General features: G+C 34.7%; 2 protein-coding genes across 2 annotated transcripts in view; one reads left to right on the top strand and one right to left on the bottom strand.

Moving 5' to 3' along the window:
- LOC125679415 (RAB6-interacting golgin-like) overlaps positions 1–366 on the bottom strand; it is a 14504-nt gene extending 14138 nt beyond the window's left edge. The window contains exon 1 of the mRNA XM_048918630.2: positions 168–366. The gene's annotated coding sequence lies outside the window, so the exon portion shown is untranslated. The remainder of the gene's footprint in view (positions 1–167) is intronic.
- LOC125679416 (E3 ubiquitin-protein ligase CCNB1IP1-like) overlaps positions 1–20631 on the top strand; it is a 25104-nt gene extending 4473 nt beyond the window's left edge. The window contains exons 7-11 of the mRNA XM_048918633.2: positions 1011–1031; positions 6386–6477; positions 14196–14322; positions 14411–14470; positions 20397–20631. Coding sequence (XP_048774590.2) covers positions 1011–1031; positions 6386–6477; positions 14196–14322; positions 14411–14470; positions 20397–20533 — 437 coding nt within the window. The 3' untranslated portion in view covers positions 20534–20631. The remainder of the gene's footprint in view (positions 1–1010; positions 1032–6385; positions 6478–14195; positions 14323–14410; positions 14471–20396) is intronic.

Here is a 20631-nt window from a genome sequence, read left to right as displayed (position 1 = left end):
TCACATTAAACATTTAATACATGATAGAATGTCATACAATCACTATCTCAGAATTCCAATCTTTTTTTAAACACATGTGCATAGTACACTGTATAACTAAACGACAAGGAAAATTGTTCACATACAGGACACCTGTTTGTTGTCCAACAAAGAATCAATCGTCTTACCTGGAGTCAAGGTAATTTCACACAGGTGATGATACCGCAACACACCTGTAATTTGTCACCTTTACTTTAGTTGATCGAAGATTTAACAAACGCTTAAAATTTTGCTAATTTCTAAAGAGAGAAAAGATGTAGGATACATGTCTGACACCAACTGGTCACACAGGTTGTACAAGCACACAGGCTTACAGCGATAATGTGTGCCGAACCGGGGTTTTGTTGGGGTGTGACAATTACAATCTTATTTAATTGGTAAACACACGGGAAATCACAGTACTTTATTCGTATTGCATACTCAAAAGCAATTTTATATCGTTGAAATAAAGAACTATGAACAATATGACGTTGATTAAAGGAGTGATTTGCTACTTTTAATGTGATCCTATTTTTGATTTCCTTTTGTGGGCCCCTGTTTCAGCACTGAGTCACATGGTCTGTCAGCTATGGGAAATGTGATAAGTTGACAAGCTGAATCGCTCTGTGTACATTGCACTGTGGCAGCGAGAGGTCGATGGGCTAAATATAGATATAAAACAGCGTATGTGTATTTATGCGGAGCGTTTAAAGCCCAGGGGCAGACGATAGATTATCACAAGTCTACCTGTGTTGGACACACGACATTTCATTGTACCTTCCGTCGTTGTGACGAAAGTCATCATACTTTATCACATAGCTGTCTTGATCAATATGTTCAACTAGTATCGATTTTTTTATGTGTCTCGCGAGATGTGCATTGTATGTAACTGTAATCTACCCATATAGTGATATGTGATGTAGGAAATAAATAATACGACATGATGTATTTTTTCCCCATTGTATATATTTTTCCTTGACATTAATTTTCAGCGTTAAAATCACAGTTAACAGGTAAGTTCATTTAAATGTAAAGATGAAATGGTTGTTAGGTAATGTGATTTGGAAGAATTTTTTAAGCATAAAGTTTTATCTATAAATTTACCAACTTTTCGTGTAATTGTACGGTGAAAGTGTGTCACCGTTCGGATGTTTTGAGAGTATACTTTTACTGAAGTGCCATAATTTAGAAATATATTTTTTAACCTCTAATGTGCATTTACTCTATGATCATCCAACCTTTCTTTTCTCAAATTATATACACGTACCATGCAAACTATCAACACAATAATAAGGAAAATATGCACTGATCAAGAAAATGTATGTACTTCTATATACCTGTCATAGACGGGTCGAATTATGGAATGGCCCAGTGCGTGTGCTTGTCTATCAGCACTTTGTGGGGCAGATACCAGGCTTGGTACGAATAATCCCAATGAAAAGAGGAAGGTCAAGGACAAATTTACATGGATAAAACAAGATCGAAATGATACAAATGAGGCTAGAATCGTATTCAACCATCACAGGCGGGTTGTATAACGGTGTAGTGTTCTTTCTGTGTTTTGTCTGTTTATCCATGAGCACCTTGTTGGATGAAGAAAAAGAAAAAAAAAAAAGAGAGAACCCATAAGGCTGGGATAATCAAACTTGGTGCACACATTTCCCATGGTGAGAAGAGGCTTTATCCCCACAAGCTCATATATACCTTCATGGGTAATCGTGAAGGGAAAACAGTACTGATAATAAAACGTATTGGAGCAAACGTCAGATTCAACTGTTAAGCGAACCATTTGGAAACCGTCATGTTTGATATCGAAGCTTATTTTCTTCCCTGCATCCAGTCCTTCACAACAGTTCATTCTGATAGGTTAAGGGTATTATTAACATTTTATTAGCTCACCTGAGCTGAAAGCTCAAGTAAGCTTTTCTGATCGCCTGTTGTCCGTCGTCTGTAAACTTTTCACATTTTCGACTTCCAGAAACACAGGGCCAATTTCAACCAAATTTGACCAAAACTAGCCTTGGGTGAAGAACTTTAAAGTTTGTTCAAATGAAGGACCATGTCCCCTTCAAAGGGGAGATAATCGCAAAAATAGGGTGGGGTCATTTAAAAGTCTTCTCAAGAACCACTGCACCAGAAAAGCTGAAATTTACATGAAAGCTTCCTGACAGTGCAGATTCAAGTTTGTTCAAATTATGTCACCCAGGGGTAGGATGTGGCGACAATAGGGGATCAAAGTTTTACATGCGAATATAAGGTAAAATCTTTGAAAATCTTCTCAAGAACCACTGGGCTAGGAAAGTACAAATTCACACGAAAGCTTCCTGACAGTTCAGACTCAATTTTGTTAAAATCATGGCCCCCGGGGGTAGGATGGGGCCACAATAGGGGATCAGAGTTTTACATACAAATATATGTGGAAAGTCTTTAAAAATTCTTCTTCTCCAGAAACACTGGGTAGGAAAGTAGTTTACGTGAAAGCTTCCTTACATAGTGCAGATTCAAGTCTGTTAAAATCATGGACAACACAGTCATGGGTGTAGGTTTGGGCCACAATTGGGATCAAAGTTTTACATGCGAATATATAGGGAAAATCTTTAAAGCTGTATGGTCCGAATTACAACATTTTCCCATCTCGTAAAAACGCTATTAAGTCATCTCACGTATGTAGTTATGAGGCTGTATGACATGTCATACATTATTATGCCCCCCTTCAAAGAAGAGGGGCATATCAGTTTGCACCTGTCGGTCGGTCGGTCGGTCGACCACATGTTGTCCGCTCAATATCTTGACAAACCATTAACTTAATCGTAATGATATTTCATATGTGGATTGGTTATGAAAAGAAGAGGACCCCTATTGTTTTTCAGATTTAAAGGTCAAGGGTCAATCTACTTTGGACATAGGAATATACTGTCCGCTCAATATCTTGAGAACCCTTTGCTTGACAGACATCAAACTTGGTACACTGGTACATCTTAAGGAGTATATGACCCCTATTGATTTTGAGGTCAAAGGTCAAACTGGACACAGGAATATACTGTCCGTTCAATATCTTGAGAACCCTTTGCTTGACAGACATCAGACTTGGTACATCTTCAGGAGTTGATGACCCCTATTGATTTTTAGGTCACATGGTCAATCCACTCTTGACATAGGAAGATATTGTCTGCTCAATATTTTGAATTGATGATACTACTCTCAATTAAATGATGTGTGTGTATAACCCTTTTCAATTTTGCACCATGGGGGGCATATGTGTTTTACAAACATCTCTTGTTTCACTTGTTTTAACCATAATTATTTGATTTTAAATCGATGTTTACAAACAAACGCGTCACACTGTCATTTCAAGTGACAGTCATATGACCGGTTCAAACTTTCAGATCATTGGTGGTCTTATCTGTGTAAAGCTGTGTATTTTGTTACAACAGTACCGTGCCATAAGTTTAATAGAAATAAAAGTATCAAATACTTTTTAGTAATTCGTTGTTTAATGCTCTTTCAGCCTTAATATTTCCCTGAGCGCGTGGGTCTATTTATAGACGTCTAACACTGTATAAGTTATGCATTATCCGGAACATATTGGGCTTTTCACCGAAAACACCTGCTTTGGGTGAAAGGCCCGAGGTTTTCCGGATGATTTATTTATGTACCACCCCATATTTACTGTCTATATAATAGTCTCACTGTTTTCTTTAACATGTAGATGTTTTCAAGCTTGTAATAAAGTAATTAATCTGCTTTAAAGTAATTATGTACAAAAATAATACATGAACATCGGGTCATACAGCTTTAAATATGGGCCAAGGTGACTCAGGTGAGCGATGGGCCTCTTGTTATTTATATGATATTCCATTGCATTAGATAATATTCCATTGTGTAGCTTTTATGGATGGATCCAAGATTCAAGTTTAGTGGGGAGGCGTGAAAAAAAATCAGACTGAGACAGATGGGGGCGAAGCTCCCGTGTTTAACTGTATTTGGATAGCGGAATGGCGTAAAAGTAGTAATATTTTTAGTACGCAGAAGTGTAAGTTAGGTGTTTTAATCTCACCCTGTAGTGCTATACGATTATTATGGTAATTATTTTCATAGGGCTATAATTCAAGTTGTTTGCGAAAATAAAAAAAAATCCCTTGAGTCCTTAAAATTAACAAACTGAGGTGGAAATGAACTAGATCTATAGAGGAATGTATTTTAATAACCGATTTCCATAATGATTCATTCGTATATGCTTTAAACTAGGCCAATAACGGTATTTTCTGTTTCGGAAACTTTCTGAGACACTAACCGTACTAGCTAACCAATTTGATAGGTTTACTAGATCAATGCCATTATAATTTTGTTTACTATCAATCAAATAGAGTCCTTTGAATTTCAAATCGTCAACATAAAGTTGAATATCACTCTAATGCACATCATTTATGTACATGTAGTAGACGGCTTTAAGATAGTCTTTTATTGATTGCATATTGTTTAACGTTCCTCTCGAGAATATTTCACTCGTATGGAGACGTCACCATTGCCGGTGAAGGGCTATAAAAATTTAGACGTATGCTCGGCGCTTGCGACCTTTGACCAGGGAGGTATCTTTATCGTGCCACACCTGGTATGACATGGGACCTCGGTTTTTGCGGTCTCGTCCGAAGGAATGTCCCCATTTAGTCGCCTCTTACGACAAGCAAGGGGTAGGCTACTGAGAACCTATTCCCCACGGGACAAGAGATAGTCTTTGTTATCCATAACATTTACCATGGCATATACGAGTATATATACACTGTATTACTAGATCTAGTCGAAAACAACAAAAATTAGTGGACAACACAATTCGAAAACGAATATAAAGTCAGTCCAAGTACACACAGTCAGGTGTTATGAATCTTATTTCTATGCACAAAAATAGGTGATTTCATTGATAAAACCTTATCATGGCGGCCCCAGCCATACTTTGCGTACACTTCCATTTTCTTTCTGGCCACACGCCTGACAAACCATAATCAAATGCCCTAAAAATTCTATCGCACATTATTAAAATCTTCTCTGGTCAGACAGGTTTAGTGTTTAGCTCCCTCGATGTACATGTTTAAGTAAGTTTAAGATATCTTGGAGCTCACCTGCTATGCTTTTAAAATATTTTTTCTTGCTCGGCTACATTCTTAACCGGACACGTCCGAATGAAACCTAAACAGACATGTAAACAGTGAAATTAAAAAAATTCCGATTTAATAAGTAACACGTGTTTGATGAAAAAAAGTGATATTTCTATGAATATATTTACAGTATTTATCTTAATTCATATAAACGTACTTGTTAAAAATTCTGAATGAAATTGCATTTTGATAATAGATACATTCGATTTTGAAGAAAAAAAAATTAGGGTGTGAGGTGCGCCCCTCCCCACGCCCCTTTGGATTTTGTCTCTTGAGAAATGAAAACAACTCATAGGTAGAATGTATTTCATTACATTAAAAAAAAACCTAGGTATTTGCAATTTTAACAAGAATAAAGCAATACGTAATATTTGAAAGAGAAAAAAATTGTGCTTTGCTTAAACCCTCTGTAAGTAATGGACATGAACTATAGTTTTTAAAGACGGAATAATAGCAATTATATATTGATAAAACCTGACAAGCTTACATGGAGCCTTATCTTTTACGATATTTTAAAAACAGTTTACAAATAACAAATACAGAACTTAATCTTGCTTTATTCAATATTCAGATAAAAATTATTTTTACAACTTCTGAAACATGTCTATTAAACGCGCGCGTGCACAAGTTTTTTGAAATTTTTCTGAGACACTAGTCACACTATTTAATCAATTTGACATTTTTACTAGATCAGTGCCATTATGAAAATTTGTACTAACCCGTAAAAAGAACAGAAATATTAAAGGCATGCTTCATCAGAATACATGTTAATAAAAAACAAATGCATCTCGAGATGCGCACACATCATTTGCTAAAATATAAAATTTATATATATTATAATTTCATCAACATCATTATGTCCATTCAATCGAATTTGTAGATTCCTCATGTCGAATATCATTTTTATGTACTACATCGTTTATGTATATGTAGTAGACGGTTTTAAGATGTTCTTTGTTATCAGTGACATTTACCATATATACCAGTCAAAAACAACGAAAAATAGTGGACAACACAATTCGTAAAACGAATGCTAAGCCAGTCCAAGTACTCACAGCGAATAGGCATTATGAATCACCTTAGAAAATAATTTTGTGAATTCCGTTTGTTTTTTTAAATCCCCATAGGGTCTATTGTTCTACATTGGGAAATGCTTGTGTCTCATGAGCCTAAATGCCAATACATGTAGATTAATGTGATACATTATATTTCAGCTACCAAGAAAGAATTAGAGAGTTTCAAGAAAAAGTATCAAGATGCCAGTGAAAAAGTTGCAGATAAATATAGAAAATATCAGAAACTACAGGTAATATAAATATTACCTACCCATGGAGCGTCAAATTCACATATATTCCAATAATTGAAGATATCATTTATTATTTGAAGCTATCATTTTTGCAATTATTGTGTGCAATAATTCAATTGTTTTGCACATCAAATCAATTGCATTAATCTATTAAATTGATGCGCACGATTGATTTGATGCGTACAATAATTCAATTAAAGAAATTATTTCAATTGTGGATATGTTGAAGTGAAGATACCTCTATGGAAATAATTGCTGTCTTCAAAAGACTTACTGTGCGCATAAATTGCACTTTAAAAATATGATATTATAAATTCAATTGAAGAGAGCAATAATTGAATCAATGTGTGCTTTAATTAAATTTATGTGCTCTTTATTTGAATTGTTGCTCTCTTCAAATCATCAATGATTTGTTTGTAGACAGCAACAATTCAATTATTGTATGCATCAGTTCAGTAGCACACATGTAATTAATGCTATCAACAATTCAATTACAGTAATGCGCGCAATAATTCAGAATTGAAGATAATGTTAATTATTTGAAGATTTATAATTGTTGAATTGTTCGCATCAAATGAATTGATGATATCTTCATATAATTAAAGATTTGAAATTATGTTAATTTGGCGCTCCACACTTGCCATGCATTTAGAGTCTGCATGGAATTATCCGAATTTCAATCTTTTTCTCTCATCTAATTTTCTTTCATTTCATCCCAACTCATGTTTGGGTCACCGGTCGCGGTCAGTGGTTGGAGCGATTGTTTCTTGATGAGTTCGAGCCTTGCCATGTCCGCATCAAACTAATACTGTAAAAAGTCGTGATTGTCTGAATTTGTTATACTTCACTCGCAGCTGGTGACATCGTAATATATATGAGTCCATCCTTCTTTTGATACAATATATATAGTCAAGAGATTTAGCTTGATTTTGCTATAAACTGCAGATCCAGTTTATTTTAAATAACAAGTATTTTGTAAGAGAGTATGCAAACTCGCAAAAACATTAAAGAATATCAAACATAGTTTTCTTGATTGTTTCATGTTCCTTATACATGTATTTCCTATATGTAGAACCAGATACTCTTTGCTCCCTCGTGAATTTTTCTGCTTGCGTATAATTTGACAAAATTCAGTCATTACAGTTTATATTTTTTGTAAAGTGCGCACAAAGAACGAGGTTCATAAAAGTCTTCTGTCGGTCTAATACTATTTTGTATTGTTTATACACTGTAGGAGTTGTGGGATTGATCACTGTTCGTTATCTTCACCTTTCACTACGTAGACAAAAAGCTCTTTGCACTGTATATTCATTTGTAGTAAACTAGGTAACCTATATGAAATTAATGATATTAGCTTTGATTTTTGAGATGCATGACATCAGAAACACATAAAATGAAGACCAAAAAAAAAATCGCCTTTTGCAACGTTTGACTTCAGAAAATGTGGAGCACGTGCGTCAATCACAAATTTAACAAATTACGTTAATAATCTTTATATATATATAAATTTATAAATGTACTGTTGCATTTGGGTGTCTATGATTTCTATTCGAATAACTAATTTAAAATGTTAATTATATTGACAAATCTCAAAGAACTTTTTGAAAAAGAAAGAAAAAATCCATCATTTTTATGAAGTTTGAATTAATTCAAAGCTCATTTCATAGTTTCCAGGGTCAGGCTGGAGATAAAGTGGAATTCGAAATCGATAGGATATATACAGGTGAAAATATTCTTGTCCCCTCGCAATTCATTGAGAGGGAATATAGTATTGCTTCTGCTAATCATAAATGGGACTTTCTCCAACGTAGTATGTGTGTGTGTGTGTGTGACTTGAATAGATAGTATGCACCGATAAAATATGTGAAAAATAATATTTTTGATTTGCATCATCCGATTTTGCAGACTTGATAACATGAGGTAAAAATTCCACCATAACACAAGCGTCTTGTTTAAATGTAAGTACATCACACTAGAGGCCTTGACAATTGTGCGGTATCTGTAAATATACGAGAATAGAAACGAATCAAAGCTAACGTGACATACATGTATATACAACCAAAACATATTACAATCCTCCCCACGTAGTGATACACAGTCCACAACAGAAGAAACTTCGGGAGCGCAGTCCTCCCAATATTCTTTTCCTTCTCACTTTAATGTCCATGGCTGTTCGTATAAATGCTATCAGTAATGTAGTGTGGTATCTATCTTTGTTATCCATTCCAGACTTCGCAGTCTCGCTAAGTGTAAATTGAATTTTGTTACTTTCGCCTCGCAGATCGCAGGAATTAGAGCTGGAAGTCGTGCATCTTGGAAACGATGCTATGACCACAAACGTTTTTCTAGTGCGGACTCCATGCGGTGGTTAAAAAGATGGAACTGCGTCTGTGGCTTTAAATTGGGTGGAACTACAACCAGTATTTTGTAAATCATTTTAGTGCAAATCACACATATCTGAAATGCACCATACACTATAACTTAACAGTATGTTCTACTACAGCTACAACAGTCTTGTAACGAACGTCGCAATACCGAAACACACACTATTTATACTGATCGCCAAATTGTTCGAATGAAATAATTGATAATTATAGATTGACCATCGGAACATAGGTAGTAGGTTCGAGCCCCGACCACTACAGATTCGAGTTGTTAAAAATATCTAACGACCTTTAATATTTCGCCATACACTTAGCAGGGAAAGTAGAGGATCACTGAGTCGGTTAACTTGATAAGGGCTTGTCCTTTCCAACAGGATGTAGCCGGAATCAAGAGGGATAACATCTGGATTTAAATCCGTAATCATTGAATCGAATATTGAGTTAATATGCTAATCGTACTGGCTTGTTTTTCACAAGTACGTCTTTAGGAAATATTTTGAATGTGACGTCAGCAACTATTATAGAACGATTCTTGATGGAACGCACAACTCCAAACAACATAATTTACAAAATTAATTTGCAAGCATCATTATATACTAGTACTTTAATTAAATCTTTGTTTAAATCATGACCTTCGGGATCAGTATAAAACAGTAGGGTTTCGATGTTATATACTTAGGACATTGCTAACATCTAAGAACAAGGCTAAGGTTTTATACCAAAATGCTATCGATGCATCCTCGTGTAGGAATATTTAAAACTGGTGGCATATTTCAGCTACTCATGCACTTGTACATATTGTTTATCTGTGGCTTTTCTACAGAAACCTGTCTTTTTTAAAGAGTCAGGTAGCAAAAGTCGTGACGGAGGCGATGGTTGAGGTTTTCTCAAGGGTAGGTGTGCCAAATGAGATTTTGTCTGTCCGGCAGATTAAGGTACCAATTTTATGTCATCCCTTTGGTCGGAGTTATGTTGGCTACTAAATATATCCGTTGAATCATCCCCAAGCAAATGGTATTAACACGCGTTTTAATGGGATTTTAAAGAGGATGCTCGAAATCTATGTACAGGATGAGTGAAGGAAGTGAAATCAGGTTTTGCCATATTTCCTGTTTGCTTATTGGGAAGTCCCACAGGAATCAACAGGATATGCATCATTTGAGCTGAAGTATGAAGAAGTGAAGATAACGATTAGTGATCAATCTCAGAACCCTTACAAAGAATACAAAATTAAGAGTTGGGCAAACACGAACCCCTGGATATACCACAGGTGGGATCAGGTGCCTAGGAGGAGTAAGCATCCCTGTCGACCGGTCACATCCGCCATGAGCCCTATATCTTGATCAGGTAAATGGAGAAAACATTGATAGTGAGGAAGACGAGTCTTTAGTTGCAGTACTCGGTCATATCATCGAAATGCCCGAGAAACTGGCAAAGAAGGCATATCTCATATCAGAGAAAGAACAGGACAATAAAATGGACCAGAAAAGGTATTACGACCGTTATGCGGAAAGCGGTCATTTCAAGTCGGAGACAACGGTGTTGTTACTGACAAGTACAAAGGAAATTATGGCAAAGTGGAAAGCATCTTTTCCTGTACTGGAGAAAATAAGTCTGGTAGACGGACTACAGAGTGCGGTATGGCAATAGAGGTACAGTGTACCAAAGTATACCACGTCAGTATGCTAAAGCACTGCTCCGATAGAGACGAAGAGAAAGAGAAGCGAGTTATGGAAGCAGTCTGTATTGCAGATCAATCGGAAGAGGATGATGACTGGATTGGTAATCTCTTGATTCAAAGAAGGCCACGATAGCCTGAACAGAAAACGGAACACTTGGACTGTTTACAAGAATACAGCAAGGTGTTGAACAATTATCCTGGCAGAGCGTCAGAATTGAAACATTGCATTGCTACCACCGATATTCTAGTGCACCAAACCCCCAATGAAATCCCACATGCTTTGCGAAATGAATTAAAGAGAGATTTTGTCGGTGATGTTAGAACCTGGTATTGTGGAATCTTTGGCAATTACGTATTTCAGTAGTCATCATTCCTAAGAAAGTCAAGACGATAAGGTTCTGCGTGAATTGTCGAAAATTCAATCAGGTAACTCAATTTGATTCAGAGTCAAACTCTCAGATTGACGATATTATTGATAGAATCGGGGAACAAAGTACTTGGATAAGATATACCACACACAAGGTTGTTGAAAAATCAGTTTGGACAATGAGGCTAGAAAGGAAAGCGCGTTCGTGACTCCATTTTGGTAATTTCCAACTTCTGGTAATACCATTTGGAATGAATAACAGTCTATCAATGTACCGATTGCGCATATTGTGTATATCTGCAGCATAGAAACAGTAAACCCCAAACACTGCTATCTATAACGTTCACACACGGCATACTATTCAAAGCGAATGTTTTTTCCCCCAATTTGTTTAAACCATTAACTTTACATGTAATACATGTTGCCTGTAGTGGGTAAAGGTCTCTTGGGACACTGATTTTGACTTTGAATTACTCCCGGTGGGTGTGACCGGTCGACAGAGAATGCTTACTCCCACCTCTGGTATATCCAGGGGTCCGTGTTTCAACAGTTTGCCTAAATCTTTTTACTATGAGATTGATCACTGTTCGTTAAGTTCACATTTCTAGTATCCAGAAAAACAAACCAAAATTAATAAAAACCAAAAATTCAAAAACCCAAAAATTCGTTGCAGGCATTTTGATTTATGATACAAACCTTCAAAAATGATGCTGCTTTACAGCGAATTACAAAAGACCGGTTGAGTTTTCAATTCCCTGCTGGATTGATCAATAGACTTTACAATTTGGTCAGCCAAGAATCACATTTGGTCTGAATTTAGGTCACAAAGTTACTCAAGCGTAGATTGCTTTTACAGGTAAATCTGAGTTGATTTCAGTGTCTTTTGCAGCTATTTCCCTAGGATTTTTTATTTCAAAGTGAACATCAATTAAATCAAATTGAATACATTTCTCTCTCAGATATACATTTGATTACTTTAACATGTTTAATTAAAGGTACACACACACTCTCTCTCTCTCTTTCTCTCTCTAATTTGAAACATTATTTCAAGTGTTTTTAAATCAATAAATTTGGAATAAAATCAAATTTGATAATATTTTTCTTTCAAAAATACTTATGATTACTTTAAGTAAAGAAAAGGGTGCATTCTCTCTCTCTCTCTCTCTCTCAAATACAATTTTTTTATTGATTAAATTGAACTTTACTAAACTCTTATCAATTTCACTTTTAAAAATATTTCATTAGACATCTCACAGTGTCCACATGTACATGTACCATTCATCTGTTTGTCAATCTATATTTGAGGTCACTCCATTCATATCACACAAAGAAAACTTCCAGAAAACTCTTCTATTGTTACTGTTTCTGACCAATAGAATTCTTGTTATTATAGATAACCATTTAAGTTCAGTCTTTTTATTCTATTTATAGTTTTTAGGGTTGGTTAGTGCACATCTACCTTTGGGAATTTTACAACACCTATTCAGCTTGTAACCATGAAAAAAATAAGATGGAGAGATATTTTAACAAAGAAATTATAACTTATACAATTAGAGAAATTATTTTTCCTGAAATAATCAGTAAAACTGAAGTGTTAAATTATCTTATTTATGGGGTTGTCACTCAGACTGAGAAAAAAAAGTTGTCAATTCTTTGTCATACCTGAGTAACTTTTTTACCTAAATTCAGACCAAATGTGATACTTTGCTGACCAAATTGTAGAGTCTGTTTATCAATCCAGCAGGCAATTGAAAACTCAACCGGTCTTTTGTAATTCGCTGTAAAAGTCTCTACTCTGGAATATTCAACATACAAAATCTGTGTATAGTCATCAAGAGCAAGGGTGTCTCTACCAATCTGATATCTTATTGGTTAGAGTGCTCGCTTCGCACCCGAAAGGCCCGCGTTCTTTTCTCAAACCTGGTGCCAATTAACTCTATAACAATTAACATAGACAATGGCTGTTTCTTAAAATTCACGAATACTAACGCGAATCTTTACCATCGTTTTGAAATTCCCAACCCTTCTTCTAAAGAATGACGATGCATTTTATGCGGCATTTATTGATTGTTCCTTTGTTTTACGTGCCGTCAGTATTTTTCACTCATATTGAGACGTCACCAGCTGTAGGTGAAGTACCACAAATTTAGACGTATGCTTAGCGCTTACGGCCGTAGCAGTGAAGGTTCTTTTAAGTGTCAACGCCTGCCGCGAAACGGGACCTCCGTTTTTAAGACCCGTGATTCTCGCTTTTAATGTCGAGTGTTTGGCGAAGGACTGTTAACGTGGCCACCATGGCACGAATGGGGCTCGAAATCACGACCTCCCGGTTACGAAGCGAACGCTCTACCACCGAGCTACCACGACCGGTATATGATAAATTTCATCCTCTCAACTTTCGTGCATTGTGACAAAATACTACTTGTATGGTTACAAAGTGTAAGAAAACTCGCTACCAATACTGTGGAACTCGTGACCCCTGGACTAGTTACTTAAGTTTGGGGGAGTGGCAATCATAAAGTGAAAATACAGTACGTGAAATATTTGTTAAAAATTGCATCTGGAAAGCTAAGGTCAATTTTTGCTGGAAAGCAATGGACAATTTATCTTTTCCTTTTCGAAAAATAATTAACACATGAACATCTTGTATGATTGAGCTGACCATTAAAGAGTTATTGTATGTTACTTAGGTGATAAATTAAGGCTCTGGTGAGCCTCTTATTCATGCCGAGAAGTGAACATAATCAATTTTTTTTTTAACTTTGTCATTTACTGATATGACTGAGCGACATGTCATTGTATTTTCATTCAATATGAATAATTTATTGTTTAAAAACTTGTACTTTTCAAAGAACGTTGTAGGTAATTATGCTACTTTCCCAATATTGTAACGCTGTTTTGCCGTTAAACTTCGGTATTTCGAATACCATGGATATGTCAAAGGGAGTTCATTATCTTTATGCATTTTAACCTCCATATCTTGAATCCTCCGATATCTCGAAGTTTTTCCCTGGTCCCATCGAATTTGAAATAAACGGTTTGACCGTTGTTTAAAATCACAGGGGCTAAGCCTGTTTTGGGCCTGAACTCTGTGATATTTTTATCTGGGTCAGAGTTGGACCCCTTTCTATATTTATGGTATCACAGAGTTCGGGCCCAAAACGGGCTTAGTCCCTGCGTTTAAGATAGAAGAAAAATTACGAGTTCCATTCTTAGAATCTGGTCATTAATAATATTGCAGTTTCAAATTTTACATTACTCCATACAGACTGAATATTTGTTATAGGCAATGTACGACGCGCTGAAAAGGAAGTGTATCACACCATCGACCTTTGAAGGTGGAGACGCTGTAAACAACGACAGAGCCAGGAATGCTTTGTCCAACTTTATGATACCAATAGGATCTGATCATGGCAAGTCTCAATGAAATTATACATGTATTATCAGATACAAAATATCTACATAAATAATAAAAAAAATAATTTTTATTATCGTTTAAAGGTATTTCCTGTCCAGGAAGCATTCCTAACAGCAGGAAAGGGTCACCAGAAGCTGCTAGTGGTAAGTGTATGACTTTAGTGCCAGTATCTCACCCTTCATGCAAAACGCAATAGGGATCATTTTCTGTGTTATTTATCATTTCAATGATAAAATTCTAATATTTATTGATTTTAAACGGCATTGCTATTTCCTGATAGCCTACATAGACGGAATAGAAGTTATTAGGGGTGCGTCAAATACCAGGTATGCTTACCATTAGCGTTGGTAACGGTGCGTAGGCGATGTGGCATTGACTGAAAAACACTCCGAATGGTCCTTTGGTGAATGTTCTGCAGATATCAAGTTTATTGTTGTGGATATGAAAGTTATGTAGATAACTGCTTCCTTGAACATGACAGATTCAGCAAATCACACCATGATGCTATTTCTGCCGAATCTGTCATGTTCATGGAAAAATGTCTACATAACTTTCATGTACACAACCTTACATTTAGACTCTGCCGTCAGCATCACTAACTTTGGGTCTGGACTCTTCGGAGAACAGGACCGCGTCTTCCGCCTCTGTCTGGCTCACTAAACTCTGCAATCGGTGTTGCGGTTAGTTGCAACTCTTTGTAAGGTCTTGTGAGCAGATCCCATTGCTTTCAACATTCTGTGTACTGTTCTAAGATGAATGGTCCATCCAATCGTTTGCTTAGCCGTAATCGCAGCAGCCGTAGACCTATCCAACAAGTGATGTTGCCATACGTATGCTTGTTGACGTGGTTTTGTCACAAACGAGGATTTTCTATTGCATTTTGAATACATAACATATATGACCAATCTAATCCTATTAGGTTGCCTCAACCCTGGGGTCGTGAGTTTCAAAATTTTGGTAGAGGGCTCCATGTCCTTTATAATCATGTAAACATTTTTGCCTTGATGTCCAAAAATAAATAAGATTTTCTAAGATATAATGCATTTTCGATATATGACCATCTTAGTCCCACCCTAGATTCTGAACTCAGATTTCATAAATTTCACACTTTTCATAGAGGGCCCAATGCTAATTATAGTCATGCACAAAAAAAGATTTTCTAAGACATAATGCATTTTCGATATTTGACCAGCTTAGTCCCACCCTAAGCTCTGAATGCAGGTGTCATGAATTTCACAGTTTTCAGGTTTTGGTATAAGGCGTTGTCCTTTGTAATCACTGCTTGTTGTCCAGAAATAAACATTTCAACAGTTTTCTAAAATACATGTACAAGGTATTTTCTATATTTGATCAACTTACTCTATCCCAAAAATTTTGATATAAAGAATATCTATAGATTGGATACAAAATTTTGAAAAAACTTCTGTTCTTTTGTTTTATATAAAAACCTGAGAACTTGACAGTGCGATCTCAAGTATTCCTTGATGGAACGAATAACAAAATCACTCGTCTCATCAACCTGCACAACTCTACAATACATCTTACATTTATAAATTCTAAATGCAATAAAAGAAAGAAAATAGTTATATATCTTTATCAACTCAGTATTATCCAAATAAAACCCAACAGCAATATGTTTCCAAGTAATTGTGAAATTAATACAGGTACTTGCGACCTTCCATATATGTCGTACATTAATACAATCAAAAATAAGGTGTTTTGTGTTTTCGATTTCATTTCTACACAGTTTACACTTATTTGTTACAGTGTTGTTCCATTTGCTAATAAGGAGATTATTACTCAATAAGTTGTGTATTAGTTTATAATTAAACTCTGCTAAAGATTTGTCTTCAATGTATTTAACTTTCAATAAAAATATTGATTCCCATTCCTTTTTATCTGTTATTTGGAACTCTCTACTTAACCTTGTAAGCGAGGGTTTTTGGAATTTATGCTTTATCAAAGTAGAATAGAAAATTTTAGTTTTATGTTGTAAACATAAATTTTTATCAATATTTTTGGTTTTAATGTAGGGAATTTTAGAAAAATCATATCCGAGTTCAAATTTTTTGAAAATATGTCTTATCATCTTATACTCGCATAGCCAGTTCGTTTTCTTAGTAAGACAATCATAAATTTGTTTACCTGATTTTAATAGCCCATCCTCATTAAAAATGTCTTTAACATATAAAATTCCACTTTTTATCCAATCATCAAAACATATTGATTTACCTTTGAAGAGAAAATTTGCATTTGACCATATTGGCTGAAGAAGGAATTTTTCAGTGGAGTTAAGAGTTTGGTTTGTGTTGTCTTGACAAAGGTTGAAGCAAGAAAACACCTGTTTATAAAACACTGGAAAATTTTTAAGAATGCCATAATTGTTAGTTGATGTTTCAGAAGTCTTAACTAAATAATCAATGTCAAGATTTAAAGTTTTGCTGAAACTTTCTGCATATTTTTTAATGATATGATTACTTGTAATAAGGCGTGGAATCCACATGGCCTTTAGGGCTTTAAGTTTAGACTCTATATCGACTACACCTATCCCTCCATCTTTAATATCCCCTATCAATGTGTTCCTTTTGATTCTATCTTTTTTATTCCATAAAAAATTAAATATCAACCTATTGATATCTTTTATAAACTTAGGATCGGGTAATTCTAAAATGCTTGCAACATAAGTCAATTTTGATAAAGCCAATGAGTTAATGATTGTACATTTTCCAAATAATGATAGTTTTCTTCTCTTCCATGATTCAAATAACATTTCAATTTCGTGATATATTTTCATCCAGTTTTTATTGTAACATTCAATCTTATCTTGACCTATATGAATACCTAAACATTTTACGGCTTTCTTAGTTACCTTTATTCCCTCTACTGTTTCAAGCTGGTTTCTCAGGTTTCCGAGTAAAATACATTCTGTTTTTGTGAAATTTATTTTTGACCCTGCTAATTCACAGAAACTTTTAATGGTGTTTATTGCATGTTTTAGAGAATCGGTATCACTTAAAGCCAGTGTCATGTCGTCTGCATGTTGAATATTTTTAATTTCATTTTCTAAGTTTTTATTTTTAAAACCGTGAATCGAATTATTTGATTTGATTTTATCTGATAGAATTTCTGCAACAAATAGGTATAAAATCGCAGAAATTGGACAGCCTTGCCTAATTCCCCTGTGCATCTGGCATGTTCTAGAGATCCAGCCATTATTTTTTAAACGGAAGATAGGATTTTTATAAAGTATTTTAATCCATTTAATAAAATTAATTCCAAAATTAAATGTTTCTAGAGTTTTGAACAGAAAATTCCACTCAACTGAATCGAATGCTTTCTCAAAGTCGAGAAATAATAATAAGCCCTCTTGATTATTGTTTTCCCAGTAATCAAAAATATCTAATATTAATCGTGCGTTGCTTCCTATAAATCTTCCTTTTATATATGCTGTCTGTTCGTTACTTATGTAATCATCGACAACTTTTTGTAAACGACGAGCAAATATGAATGCAATTATCTTGTAGTCTGTATTTGTAAGGCTAATAGGTCTGTAATTTTTTAATAGGGATTTCTCTCCTTTTTTGTGAATTAATGATATGACAGCAAGTCGTTGGGAAAAAGACATTTCATTTGATAAAAAAATTTCTTTAAGCATTCCAAAAAAAAGTTCCGATAACTGATCCCAAAAGCATTGATAAAATTCAGTTGGTAAACCGTCTAGACCTGGCGATTTATTGTGTTTCATACTCATAACAGCTTCTCGACATTCATCTAAAGTTGGAAATTGGTCACAATTATTTCTCGCACTCTCAGATAAACATTTAATATTGCTATTATTTAAATAATTCTGAATGTCAGAAGAATTTATATTTTTAGTATCATACAGATTTTCATAAAAATTACACATTTCACTCAAAATATCTTCATCAGTAGTTAAAGTTTCTTTTCGTTCGTTCTGTAGTTCATTAAGAACATTCTGTGATTGATGCTTTTTTTCTAGACTTAAAAAATACTTGGTGTTTTTTTCTCCTTTGTCGATCCACTTAGCGCGTGACCTAATTTGAGCTCCTTTTGCTTTTTTATCATACATTTTATCATACATTTTACTACTGCTATTATATCTATGCACGCACATGTATGTATACATGTGTATATCTGTGTATTATATATACTTGTGTTATATCTGAAGCCACTATTCAGAGGGTCAGTCCTCTAATAGAGCTGCCCAATGAGTCGGATATGAACTGTCGTGATATGTGTGGACTCATTGTGGCAGCGGGGCGTTTTTGAAAAACAACAACCAAAAACTTATCTTTATTATACACACACTGCCAAATATGTTTCTTACGCAGTATTATTCCGTCACTTGAAATTATGTTGATGTAAATTAATAACTACAATTGTTTGACATATACTGTATCTATTTTGATTCCATGATAAAATAATAACCATATCTTATACACATTGTATCTTATACATGTATTTCATTTGTTTTGTATATTTGTATATGTTTTTGTCTTGTTTCATAAATAAAAATCTTGAAACTTGAAAAAAAAAAAAAAAAAAAAAAAAAAAAAAAAAAAACTTACTCTATCCCTGGAGCCTGAACCCACTGGTCATAAATTTCAGTTTTGGTAGAGGGTTCAATGTTCATTATAATCATGCAAAATGTCCAGAAGTGAAGATTTTCTAAACTTTTAGATATATGATTATTTTAACCCAACCCTGGGGCATGAACTTTGAACTGTGGGATGATGAATTTTACAGTTTCAGTAAAGAGTTCATTGTTTATTAGAATAACGATAATAATTTGATTGCTTGATGTCCAGGAGTAAAGAAGATTTCTAAAGCTCACATGAATTTTGATAGTTTTGGCCACACTGGGAGGAAGGGTCCATAAAATTCACAATTCCCCAACTCCCAACCCATAGATGTTATATACCAAATTTGGTTGACATTGGTGAAGCCGTTCCAAAGAATGATCTGAAAACACATGAAGTACGACAAATGGACAAAAACAAATAGCAAAAGGTCACCTGAGTACCTGGTGACTTAAAAGCCAACATGATGTATGGGGAATGAAGTTTGCAATAAACATGATAAAAGTATCAACCAAAAAAAGAAGGAAAAAAAAAAAGATGTGTTGCATTTTAAAACTCCATCAGTATATAAACTATTGCTTCACATTATGAAATATTAACTATCTGTACACATTAGATGGCTCATTGTTTTTAATCAAGTCCTGTTGGTTATACAAATACTTTTAGTGTTAAATCTACAGCAACTAGCATGGTACCACGCCATGCCCTTTTTAACTGCACCATGCCCTTTTTTTCTCTAGATTTTTAAAAAATATTTGTTAATATAAACAATTGTTCTTTATTTCACAAGGTTGATTGAAAAGTTTAAAATCAAGGCAGCAGGTATTAACTTTAAAAGAGGCTAAATGATCATTCTCTTTCTATCATAGTATGATACAATGAAAGTGCCCCGAAATTGTCTTGCCGCGACGAAAAGTGCCCTTTTGAACATATGATGTGTGCCCTCTCTAGATCCTAGATTTAACACTAACCTTTTATTATACAGTTGAACTTTGATATCTTAAAAACCATGGACATTTTGATGTGAGATGGAAGTCCCAAGTACATTGTTAAAAATGTATTATAACCTCAATATCTTAAACCCTTGGATATCTCGAATTTTTCTTCTTGCCCCATCTGGTTTGACTGTATAAAGTTTTCTATTTCGTGAGCCCTATTTTATATAAATGATTTGTGCTTTAAAAGATGGGGTTCACAACCTCATATAATCTGTGAATTCCTGTTTAGAGCAAAGTTCAAAAACTCTACATGGGTGTATAACAACTCTGGTTTGAGTTGCTTTTATCCATAAGGTCATTGAACTTGATTTCAAGTGACAGAAGGCCTCGGGGAAGAATAATGCAATGCATTAATTGAGTTACCTTCTTCAAAATAAAGCATTGCTTTTATTACATTATGTATTACATAATAGGATATTTTATTGTTTAAAAAAACTAATCATTGTTCCATTACTTTTGTTTTCAAACAGATGTGCCCTTTTCATTCCGTCCAACAGGTACCCCGATACTCACACAAAATGGTGATCATCCACAGACTAAAAACGGCAGAAACCAGCATCAACCAAAGAATAAGAATCTGTTCGATCTAGACTTCCCTGGGCACTGAGCATTGATAACATTCATATGCATGAAACATAGAACTTGTGATTCATTGTAATTTAAATAAAAAATTACTGTTACATTAAAAATTCCAGACAACAGAAA

This window comes from Ostrea edulis, chromosome 2 (assembly GCF_947568905.1).
Source record: "Ostrea edulis chromosome 2, xbOstEdul1.1, whole genome shotgun sequence".
Classification (NCBI taxonomy): domain Eukaryota; kingdom Metazoa; phylum Mollusca; class Bivalvia; order Ostreida; family Ostreidae; genus Ostrea; species Ostrea edulis.
This window is presented reverse-complemented; position numbering and strand designations above follow the sequence as displayed.